The sequence below is a fragment of the Parasteatoda tepidariorum genome, chromosome 6, assembly GCF_043381705.1.
Source record: "Parasteatoda tepidariorum isolate YZ-2023 chromosome 6, CAS_Ptep_4.0, whole genome shotgun sequence".
Taxonomy (NCBI): Eukaryota; Metazoa; Arthropoda; class Arachnida; order Araneae; family Theridiidae; genus Parasteatoda; species Parasteatoda tepidariorum.
In genome coordinates this window covers 24,445,313-24,457,870 of record NC_092209.1, presented here as the reverse complement: position 1 = coordinate 24,457,870, position 12,558 = coordinate 24,445,313, and the positions used below count along the sequence as shown (strand labels likewise).

The 12,558-nt window shown below is 26.0% G+C and overlaps 1 protein-coding gene across 1 annotated transcript in view; it reads left to right on the top strand.

Annotated features, from left to right (window-relative positions):
• The window catches only part of LOC107447925 (E3 ubiquitin-protein ligase AMFR), a 28,180-nt gene that overhangs the window by 821 nt on the left and 14,801 nt on the right, over nucleotides 1-12,558 (top strand). Inside the window, exons 2-8 of the mRNA XM_043043267.2 lie at nucleotides 1,290-1,584; nucleotides 4,583-4,675; nucleotides 6,067-6,231; nucleotides 6,324-6,467; nucleotides 8,163-8,203; nucleotides 9,339-9,471; nucleotides 10,190-10,323. Coding sequence (XP_042899201.1) covers nucleotides 1,291-1,584; nucleotides 4,583-4,675; nucleotides 6,067-6,231; nucleotides 6,324-6,467; nucleotides 8,163-8,203; nucleotides 9,339-9,471; nucleotides 10,190-10,323 — 1,004 coding nt within the window. The 5' untranslated portion in view covers nucleotide 1,290. The remainder of the gene's footprint in view (nucleotides 1-1,289; nucleotides 1,585-4,582; nucleotides 4,676-6,066; nucleotides 6,232-6,323; nucleotides 6,468-8,162; nucleotides 8,204-9,338; nucleotides 9,472-10,189; nucleotides 10,324-12,558) is intronic.

The window sequence follows — 12,558 nt, the reverse complement described above, 5'->3', positions numbered from 1 at the left end:
AAATCGTAAGCAGTACATTCTAAAATGTTATAAAGGAATAAAGTCATTTTAATAATTAATAAGCAATTATAACTGGAGCTGCTAGCTTTAATATAAAATTTAAATCACATTTAAAGTTACATAATTATAACCCAATTTTTACGAAAAGTAGAGGAATCTTTCTTTCTGAGGTAATGTTTTTTTTGACAGATATTTAATTGAACATTTCTCTACTTCTTACTTTTACGCATTCTAGATGGTGAAGTATGTCAAAGACAGATTACCTCCCTCTTTTTTACTGTATAAATGTTAATTTTTAAACTACAGACCTGACACCTATTTGGAGTTGGACATGTCTGTATCGTAAGCAGGAAATGTCTGTATCTGTGGCAGAATAATTGCTAAGTCTTGGTAATGGCCTGCAGGAAATTAAAAAAAAATCACAGAAAGGGACCAACTTAAAAGGTATACCTCGTAGCCACTTCCGAGCAAAGATCTGCATATTTTTTTTGAAAAAATTTGTAAGTTTTAAATCTATTCAGCACCTTGGCAATTGTATTTGGATCAATATATGAAAATATCCCCTATTTCGAGCTCAAATGGATAGGAAGGTTGTTGTTACTGACCACATCATCTTCTAATAAATCATCTTATCATCTTCTTAATAAAAATTCTATTCTAGGTCGCAAAACATTTTTTAAAAAAAATCGCTTTTTCATGTCTACAAGCTGTTCAATGATAACTGACAACCTCAAATTATCGATTAAGCAAAGAAATTCAGTTTGATTATCATTAGTTTCATATGAAGTAATGTTGTTTAACTAACTTTTATTCCTAGAAACTTGATATTTGATTATCTGATACGTAGTGAAGACAGCTGTATTATGTAATATGAATTGATAATAGAAATTTCTCAAACTCAACTGTCTTGTTAATTTTTATTTAAATCGTGAATATACCTTAGTTGATTCCTGTTGGAATCTTTCTAAATTGTTCTTAAATCTGTGTTATGTGTTTTTGCGCTATTTATTATTTTAGATTTATTCATTTCAACAATTGTTCTCAAGAATATTATTAAAAATTTATGTGTAATCAGATTTCGATTTCTGTATCATAAACCATGTAAAAAACCATATTTTGACTGAGCAGTTTTTTTTTTGTTGGTATATAAGGAATTTTTTTAAAAAAAAATTCTTTTTATTTGAAGAAGTAAAATCACAGTTCAGAGTATCAAGGTTATACACTGTATTTATATTACGTAATCACTTTGTTACAGCTTATAACATCAATTATTTCAATCTCTCTTGCAGAATGCCTTCTGTTCTGCTGGATCGATTACCTCTTCCTAGTTTGCAAACCTACACAACGATTAGTATTCTGTGTTTTTCTTGTTCTATCTACTATGCATTAAAAGTAACATCTGATCCAGGTTGGACTCTTAATGTGACAGATGCCAGTGCAATTCCATTCGAGTCAGAACAAGATGGTGAAATTGAGCCACTAGATAGCATAAGAGTATTGCTGCATAATTTGCTTATTAATAATTTAACCAAAAGACTGTATGATGTTGTCCTAGTTTTGATTGAAGAGCCTCTTTGTGTTTGGGTATGTATCTTTATTTTTTATTGTAGTCAGTTTTCTGATTCATTGTATTTAGTGAGTATAGTATGACAATAAGATTCGATTGTTAATAACTATTGTGAGGTTTTGCTCAGTGATTTTGCCCTGCTCTAACTATATTGAACTAAACACTAATTGAGTTATATTGCGAGTGTGTTTGAGTCAGGGTTAGCAAGGTTTAGGACAGAATGGATTAATCCATGGTTTAAACCCTGGTTTAAACCGTCCTGTCCAAAACCCCTTTGTCCAAAACTGTCCAAAACCCTTTTACTCAAATTATGTCACGATTTTATCTGAACAATATTTAAGAGGTAAAATAAACATAGAACTAATAACATATTGATAATTAAATATACTAGAGAATATCTGTTTTTAAAAGTATAATGTTTTATTAATATTGTTTGACTCTTCAATTTAAACAAAGGCAGATTAATCAGTAATCAAGTTCAATTGGTCCTCTCATTCAGTAGTACATAACTTAAGTTTGGCCTTGCCATACAGGTTAAAATATTAGGGACTAAGTGCTTGGTTCGTCATAAACAGGTTTATTTATCTACAGTATTATTCAAGAATACTTTTATTTCATTAATGTTCAATTCTTTTAGCATAGTGGTGATACATCACCAGTGTCAGTAACTGAAACTGATGGTATGCCCTTCAAAACTGTTAATGCATTTTTCAGTTATTTTATATTTTGAATTTAAACTAATATATTTATATTTAAAAACAATTTTTTTAAAATAGATGTCTTTTTTATCATCCTGTGATGCAGAAATTATAAAATTTTTTAAAAAAAATATTGTGAAAAATAAAAGGTTAATTTTTGAACAAATTTAGTATTTTTTTTTAAGAAAAATTACTATTTTTTAATATTGCCATATTTATCCTTATGCAAAAATATTATTTATCAGTATTAAAAGCATATTTATATTTAAAGGATTAGGTATTCACTTTTGTTGTTCAATGAATTGTGGAGCTTCAAAAAGTATAAACCTTTTCCTATTATATAATATTATTTACTTTTAATAAGGCATAGTAAATTGTATAAAAAATATCAAATATTTATTGATACATGTAATTCTTATGTGTACAATGGTTACACCTATAGAATTTTTACCTTTTACCAAAATTCAAGGTTTTGGACACTTTTAAGACAGTTTTACCCAGTTTAGGACAGTTTTATCCAGTTTAGGACAGTTTTACCCAGTTTAAGACATTAAACCCCACGTGTCCTGTCCAAAACCAGTTTAGGATGTCCAAAACCCCAACCCTGGTTTGAGTATCCCTTATAGAATGGGTATATATTGTAATTTTATCTTTTTCATTAACCCCTTAACGATCAGTTAATTTTCAGGAAAACGGTCATAAAAGTGCCTATTTTGCCAAATACACGTATTTGATTAGTGCTGACATCTAGTTTAAAATAAACTAACTATATACAATTACCTTAAAACATCATGGTACTGCCATCTGGTGTGTAAAATGAGAAATAAAATATTTTTTGGGCAAAAGAGGTGAATTATTTTTATTCTTATTGGCCTGTTACTGCTGAACACTCCAGCTCGTAAATTTCACAGGAGCAAAAAATAGAGGGCGAAACCTCACCCCGTCATTTTCACGGAAGCGAGAAGGAAGGGGCTTAAAATCTTTTGGGAACCTCCTGCATTAATTATATGTTTTAAAGATTTGCAGTAATTCTCTTTATAAAAATTAAAAAAATAGAAAAATTATTTTTTGAAAACTGATTATATTTTTCTTACCTTCTAAAGATTTTTTTAAATATTTATTTTAGAATTTTAAAATTAATTCTATACTGTATTGTCATTGCAAAACACTTAACTGTTAAAAATGTCACAATGGTAATTTTAGAAGTGAATTAATCCAAAGTTCCGAAGTATCATCTTTTCAAACCTGGCAAGGATCTTCAAATTTTTTTATATCTAGTATAGGAAATGATAAATGTCAGAATGGTAGCTTTATTTTACATTTTTTGAAGCTTAAATTCCATATATCAATTGCATAAAGTGGAAAGGAGGTATAAAATTAAATTTAATTTTATTCATGTTGCTCATATGCTCTTTCATTTCGTCTTTATACTAATAGTAGGCTATATTGAATTTATAGTTCTTATTTCTTTTTGTTATTCATCTATTTTAATGTTAACATCAAAGTTATATAAAGAAATTAAAATGTGTTAAACAAGATGGGCACTATAATTTACCTTTGTTATTGTTTTCATTTTAAAATAATAAAACAATTAATACAAATTGCTTTATGTCTATATTTAACTAACATAATGTTTGATTATTTCCCTAAAGAGAGTTTGTTGTAGTATATGTAGAACTAAAAGAATGATCCAAAATCTACCTAGTAAAATAAATTAGAATTAAATGATTTGATAAAAATAAAAATACTTTATTTTTTTTGAAAACTTATTATTCCAAAGTAATGAGAAATAATTTGAATTTAAAATAAAAAAATTAGATGTCAAATGATTTCTAAGAAATACCTCAGCTTTTTTTATTAATTCTCTTTTTTATTCAAAATTTTTTTTTATCAATATTGTTGAGAAAATGGTTAATTATCCATTAGCTAGGTATGAGACGAATTTTTTTTTGTCAAAAAGGTCACCATGTTTTTTAAAGTATTAAAAATGAATGAAGCATTTAAAAGCTAACAGTTTTCTATTTGTTTAATTTCTATTTACATTTAATTCACATGAATTAAATGTAATAAAAATCAAAGTATCAATTACTACTAGTTCACTAAAGTCAAATAAATAATTGATTTTATAGTTTATAGCTCATTTATTGATGATGAAGTTAGTCGTTTTTTTAAAATCTAGTTTTACCTAGTACCTAGTTAGTACATTACTACAGAAAAATGTATCTCATTTTTTTGTGTATTTATGTAGTTTTTATTAAAATTATCTGTATGCATTATAAAAACTTCTGTTCCTAAAACCTTAAAATTTTTTTTTCAGTCTCTTATAAATATGGTGTACTGTGTTATGATTTTGATTGGGAAAGGTATCCAGAAATTTGTTTTTGGTGATCTTAGAGTCATTGAACAACAAGTAAGATCATTTACTAAATGTCAATATATTTTTTGTACTAAAATTTTGTTTCTAATTTTTCTTTTTTTATCACTTTTAACTTTTTTTAATACTTTAATAAAGTTTGCTTTTTTTGCTATTTTTTGTAATTCTAAATAAAGAGAATAAGCTTTAGTGAAGGGACTAGTATTTGTTTAATACAAATAATTTTAATCAGTAATTTAAATCACAAGATGTTGCATTTTCTAGTCAGGCATTCTTCTTCTTCTTTTTTTGTTTTTGCTTTTTACTCTTAATTTGCTAAAAAGGCGGAATTATTTTAGATTATTTAAAAAATTTCATATTTAGAAATTTAAAATTGTGTATAATTAGTTATAATCAGCATGAATTTCACAGTAATATTTATTATTAGTATTATATTACATATTTGGTAATAGTATTATATATTATTCTTTGTGTGCTATTTGCAAAATCTGGAAATGAATGAATTGCTGCAGTAAAGTTATAATAATGGTAAATAAATGTTGTCTTTCATGTTCAAAGTTATTGAATTCCTTAATACATAATTATGTAGATTAATACATTTATTTGTAAATCAAGCTTCCTATAATAATCTAATTAAAGATTTTATAACTTTAAAAATTTTCAGGGCTTAATATCTAATCACTAATTTACTTTAGAAATATATATATATATATATATTTTACCGCTTTTATACCTATTTGTAGACATTCATTGAAAAATAAGTTTAATATTTTTTTCAAATTTAACCTGTTTTAATTTTGTATATTGTAAGATTACTTCAAATAAATTTTTAAAAATTACTGACACTATATATGAAAATTGTTTCTAAAAAATTTTAGTAACCGTTTAAAAATAAATGAAAGATTATTTTGAGATGAATAATAATAATTTTTTAAATAAATTCAATTGATTAAATTTTTAATAAAATTGAGATAGCTCAATATATTTTTAAATTTTTTTGACAAATGTATTCCTTTATTAATGTTTTAATTTGTAACATGATTCTTAATATGTTTACCAGTGTTACACATCTTTCTTTCTTTTTTTTTAAGAACCATTCATTTCAATATAACAATAATAATTTCTTTTCAAAGTCATATTTTATGCCTTACTTGAAAAATAAATTTTAATTTAGGAAAGAAATATTCTACATCAGGATAGTTAGGTTATCAGCCAAATGTATAAAGAGTTATTATATTTTTACTTTTTTAAATTATTTCCAAGTTGTAGCAATCTTTAAACTTAGAAAATTGTTATTAACTTATAAACTTTCAAACCCTAACTTATTTAGACTTTTAGTGGCTGTTTCTTTAATATTTCTTTCCCTGTAAATATTTTGTGTTACACATTTCAAGATAATAACAAATGTTTTCTTTCACTTTTTGTAGCATATGAAGGACAAATTTTGGAATTTTGTCTTCTACAAATTTATTTTCATCTTTGGAGTTCTGAATGTTCAATATATGGATGAAGTGATACTTTGGTGCGGGTGGTTTTCTTTTGTTGGTGCTTTCCACTTGCTCTCTCAGTTGTGTAAAGATCGATTTGAATACGTAAGTTTAAATGTTTTTTTAACAATTATTAATTAGTGTTTTAACATTGAAATATATATTTAATTTTCATTTCTATATTTATATCTATTTAGCTATCTTTTTCACCTACCACCCCAAAATGGACACATTTGCGTTTATTTTCCTTAATTTTCTTCATTCTTGGTGTATCAGTTGGCTTGTGCACTATTGTTGGACTTTATGCAAGTTTGAACATCTTTTTCTTCATGGCTGCTGAGGTGAAATTTTTTTATTATTTATCCCTCTCAAATATTTTTTTTAAAAAATTATATTTATTCCTTTAAATTTTTCTTTATTTAGTTTTTATATTGAAATTAGTTTTATTTCTGCATTACATTTTTCAGTTTGCAAAATATAATATTCTGTAATTTTTGGAATATAATCTGTGACCAATTCTGTTATAAGTATGACATTGGTAATTGATGGGCTTAAATGCATCAGAAGATTAAAAAAAGCATTTATTCTTCATATGGGTCATTCTCACGAAAACTGTCATTTTTCAATTCATAAAGAACCAAAAAAGTAAAGTGAATAAAAAGCTCTGAAACTTTTTATATTAATAGAAATATGTAATGGCATTATAAAGAAAGTATATATCATATATCTTATACTTAATATTTAAATTAATTAATTAATTTCACTATTTAAAAAGTGAGGGAATGACATTTTATTTTAATACATGTTTTTCTCTAAGTTACAGCTACCTCAAGTTTGAAAATGATAACATACTAAGTATATCTAATATTTATTATAATTTAGTTTTATATATTTAATAGTTTTTACAGGTTTGGGAAATAAAATTGGCTGGCACGATTGAACAAAAAAAAATTTAATAATATACTCATCTTGAATCATTCCCTCACTTCAGCGTCATTCCCTCACTTTATACACTAGTGAGGGAATGACGAATTCAATAAAATTTAAAAATAACAGTTAGGCCTAATTAATTTCTGAAGTCAATCACATACAATTATATTCATACAAGAAAGCAACATATAATTATCCACTTTCTCGATGAAGTTGTATTTTATTTTACTCTAAAAAATGACATGAGGGAATGACAAATGTAAAAAATTTTACCTGGTTTGATTCATTCAAATTTATTCCACAGCAAAGCTTCTTTAAGTTGAAGATGAAAACATACTGCAATTTTGTTCTATGATGTCAGTTGTTAACTGCTAAAATTTTTATTAAAATATTTTTATTCTAAGAAGATTGCAAGTGATAAGAACATTGGTGTGAGGGAATGATGCGAAACACTAGGGACAAAGTTTAAAATAGTGTTGCGTTAATATTTTTATCAGAAATTAAATTTAAAATTGATTTTCTGAATTCTGTATTTCAATATTCTGAAATCAAATACACGAATTTGTAATTTTTTTTTTTAATTTTAGAAACAATTTTTTCTTTTTCTAAATCAACAGTGGGGACAAGTGAGGGAATGACATATTGGTATATTTTAATTGCCTAAAATAAATAAAAAATAAAAATTTATAATTTTATTTTTATTCTTTTGTTAGCCTGCATTCTGAAGGACACTTTCCCAGAAATGTTTTTTTTCGTAAGCTGTAAAACAAACATAAAATGCACTTAGGACATGAAAATGACTGTTTTTGTGAGAATGACCCATATAGATATGTCTTATAAATTAAACTGTTTTGAGTTTGCATAACAGTTTTTGTTCGATGAAACGAAATTCTGGAATTTTTCTGTATTTGTATAATTTAGAACGTATATGTATAATCTAGAAAAAAAACAAGAACTTTCCAGATTTTTTTTTGAATAGTAAATGGTATGTAAAACATAAATAGCACAAGGCTTTTATATCACTGTTTGAAAATATCTCCTTTTGAATTATTATAATTTCCGTCTTTCTGCTTCCAACTAAACTTTATATGATTTTCATTTTTCAGTGGACTCTTGTTATTTTAAGAACTCTTTATGTTCTTGTAAGGTGAGTATTTTTATTTTTTTAAATAAAATATTTTCGAGAACTTTCAATAACTATAAAACTGTAAATAAATTATTCTCATGAACTTTTTAAGGTAATTAAAATTTTTTTGCATGCAATTATAAAATTTCTAGTGATAATTCCTTGCAAATAATAAATTATAGTAAATATTTACTATTAATTATTATTTTATTTAATAATAATCGAAAATATTGTGAATTGTAAGGTATAAAGTATTTTACATCATTTTAAAGTATGTCATTTCAGAAGGCAAAATACAAAGTTTGAGAGAAATCAGTTAAACAGTTCCCGCGCGAGAAATTGAATTTTAAATATACGACTTTTTTAAAATTCCATTTCTCAGGAAATATTTAACTGATTACGCACAAATTTTGTATTTTGCCATGTAAATTTATATACTTTAAAATTATGCAAAAAATTTTATACTTTACAATTCGAAATTTTTTCGAGTATTTAATAAAATAATAAAAAATTATAAATATTCACTAAAATTTATATTTTGCATGGAATTATCTTTGCAGAAATGAATTTTATAACTAGGTGCAAAACCTTTTCCATTCACTTAAAAAAAGCTCTTAAGATTGGCGAATTACGCTAAGATTAAAATTAACATTAAGGGGTCCAAATTTTGGATTGTTCTGATCAAACTATATACCACATTTCCCAGATTGCGGCTACTCCCTGTACTTGGGACATTAGAATTCTAAATCCGCTGAAGAAAAGAGTTATATTTATTCAGAGAAAGTATGTTTTTGTGTCTGATTTTGTATATTAAAATATCATCTGTACTAATTAGAATATTTGAAGTCACCTACTTAAAACTCTATCATTGAGTCCTAGAACATGAAAATCTGATCATAAGATCAAAAGTTATTCCGAGTTCTTCTAAGTGGTTCTTTTTTCGGCGCTATGCACATTATTAATGTTATTGGATGGAACTAAAACTTTAACCTTTTAAAACTATTGTTAAGGAATATATATTTATTTATTCAATTTTCTTTAATCATCTGTAAAAATTTCATTTAAATTTTCTAATCTATAGTGAAATTCTTAACATTTCATTTTGATTTTACTTATCCTGCATATTCCATTCAAGCTCAAATCCTTATTATTTCAGGTATGTTATTCATTTGTATGACGTAACTCATGAGGGTATTTGGGAGAGAAGAGGAATCTACACTTACTACTCAGAACTCGTATTTGAATTGTCAAGTCTTGTTGTTGATTTCTTGCATCATTTGCATATGTTGGTAAGTCCTTATTATGCTAGCATTTTCCTTGTACAACTCTACAATGTTATTTTTGTATTGAGTTTTTGAAATAACAAACCTGTTGCTTCTTGATTGAATTTTTTCTTTATAAAGTTCTGTCTCTTCTATCACTCACTAATATGTTATGAAATTAAGCAAATTAAAGCCAATATAGTAAATATGTTAAAAAGCACAGTAGAAATTAGCTTTGCAATTGGTATTTTTATGTTGATTTTTTCATAAGACCTATGGTTGCAAAATTGAATTTTCATAAATAAAATTCTGTCTTTTTTGTTATTTATTTTGAATTTAAGTGAATTGAGAAACCTGAAAAAATATTTTAAAAAGCAGATTTTGAATATCATTAAGTATCAGAAATCAATGATCTGGCCCTGTTGATTATGTAAGTTAACATCACATTTTTTGAAATTATCTTAATTTTCTAATATTTGTGCTTTTTTAATTATAATGAAATTATCAAAAATTTTCTAACTATATTCTGTTATAGTGTCTCATGGTCATTTTTAAATTATTGATTAGCAGTTATTAAAAAGTCAAATAGTTGGAACAATCTAACATATTATGTAATTTTTTTAAAATTTATTTATTTTACTTGCTGATTGACACAATGTAGATTAAATTTAATACTATTAATGAATTCTTATGTGTGCTTATGATTTTATTTAAATTATTTTTATTTTCATTTTTTTTGTACCAGCTATGGCGAAACATTTTCCTTTCTGTTGCAAGCCTAGTCATTTGCATGCAACTTCGTTGCTTCTTCAATGAAATACAATTGAAATACATTAGGCATAAAAATTATTTACGTGTGTCAAGGCATATGGAGAGCAAGTAAGCATATATTTAAATAGTTTATTTAAAATTATTAAAATTCCACTTAAGGAATAAATTTTTTTTGTATTTTATTCAAACACTTTTGTGTGTTATTTTTTAGTTGAAATTCATATTCCAATTTGCTCTTTTATACATATTTTTTAAGTTAAATAAAATTTTTATTCACCCTTCATTTATTTTATAAGTTGTCTTTGAACTGTGATAATTTTTGTTTTTTTTTAATTTTTTACCATATAAATGTTTCATAAATTATTTTTTTTTGTTTATTTAGCAAAACGAAAGAAAAATTTCATTTTTCAAAGGTAAAAATCGATAACTTTAAAAAAAAATTCAATTGATTGATGGTTTTAGTTTTGCATTACAACTTATTAAGCTAAGAATTTGGCTATAATACTTTTCAATCAATTAATAACTTATTTGCTTCCTCAGAATGTTTTTCTTTCTTTTGTTAATTCTTCCATACATTTTTGCTGTATCTAGATTTTTTTATACATTAATGTTAGTTTTTTAATGTAGTCCACAATCATAAAACTACTTTTTTTCCATCTTAGAAACATAACTTTTATTGGTATTTAATATTGATTTTCTTTTTTTTTTTAGTTTCTTTTTTATAAATAGGTTTCATAAACTTATTCACTTGTCTTCTCACCCTAAAATATGTGAACAAAGATTGTTAAAAAGAAATAACTCTAAAATCAATCGCAGCTTTGTTTACAATCCTTTATCAACTGCACATTATTATCTGATAAGTCTTTTTTAAGCTATTTCATTTAAGCTTATTATCTGATTAGTTTTTTTTTAGTTATTACTATTGCACTTAGCTCTAAATATAATAAGTACCAGATTAGAAATTTCTGGATGATCTATTAATGTTCAACTGTGTGTTATCTATGATCCAGAAAATTTTTTAAGGCTCTCATTGAGATAAGAAAGACTATTTTTAGAGTATTGTTAATCTCAATTTATATTGATTTGAAATAGAAAGTCATTACCTTGATCGTTTCTAATATCTTATTATAAAAATTATTTTTACTCACTTTTGGCTCCAGTACATTTCAGAATTGTGCTATCAATTTTAATTCGAATCTTGCTGTTTTAATTCTGCTACTGATTTTTAAAATTTTTTTTTCTATAAATACTTTTCTCAATTTGTTTGAATAAATAGATTTTGAAGAGTGTATTTAAATATTAATTGATTTATTTTAGAATTATCTTAAAGTTGAAAATAAGTGCGCAATTTGTAAATTTTTTACATGTTTAACTTCATTTTTTTCAAGGCAAAAATGTCCCGCAGTGGACTGATCGTTAAGACACGGTTACCAGCAGATCACCGAAGTCAAGCATCACTGGTTGCGGTCAGTGTGCGGGTGGGTGACCCACTTGGATCAGTCTGCGTAGGGACCAAGGGTGTGCGGTATTGGTCCTCGTTAAACTGTGCTACCGTAAAGTGCTCGACTTCGCGTGCAGGTCGTCGGGCTACCGAAGCGGGGGTGCCATCCCCTCTGCAGAGGATCAAAATTGTGATGGCATGTCTTCGGATCATCCTCAGGGATGTTTCCCAGACCGTCGCCAATAGCCCATTGTGTAGCTTTAGTGCGACGTAAATAAAGTACCTACCTATCAAAGCAAAAATAAAGGATAAAATATATAGATAGTGATTATTAAATGTTTTTCTTATATCTTGAATTTTTCTACTACCACTTTCAGAACGTATTTGTATAATGTTTCTTATATTGATTATTGTATATAATATTTTTGTAAAGTCCCTTAAGATATCTAATATATAACAGACTAATAAGAAGTTATTTATCTTAATAATAAACATTAGTTCACAGGTTCTTTAGTAGTGTGAGTTAAACTTGAAGATTGGGCCTATGATTTTTCAAACTATGTTCATTTCCGACCATCAAAGATTTTATGATCAAAACTTGGGTCTATATCACAGGCGGATCACAGACAGAGATGATTATTAAATGCTTTTGTTACATCTTGAATTTTTCAACTACCACTTTCAGAATGTATTTGTATAAAGTTCCTTTTATCGATTATTATATATATGGTTAAAACTTAGGTTAATATCACAGGCAGATAGAAAAGCTGATTTTGCTCAAAGTCTTTTGATTGGTCTGGTATAGAAGCTAAAGCTTCCAAGCAAATAAGATCTTCAAAGCTGAAGCATTGCATCACACAAATGATTCCAACTTTTTTCTTAGAGAAGTTTTCAAAGATCTT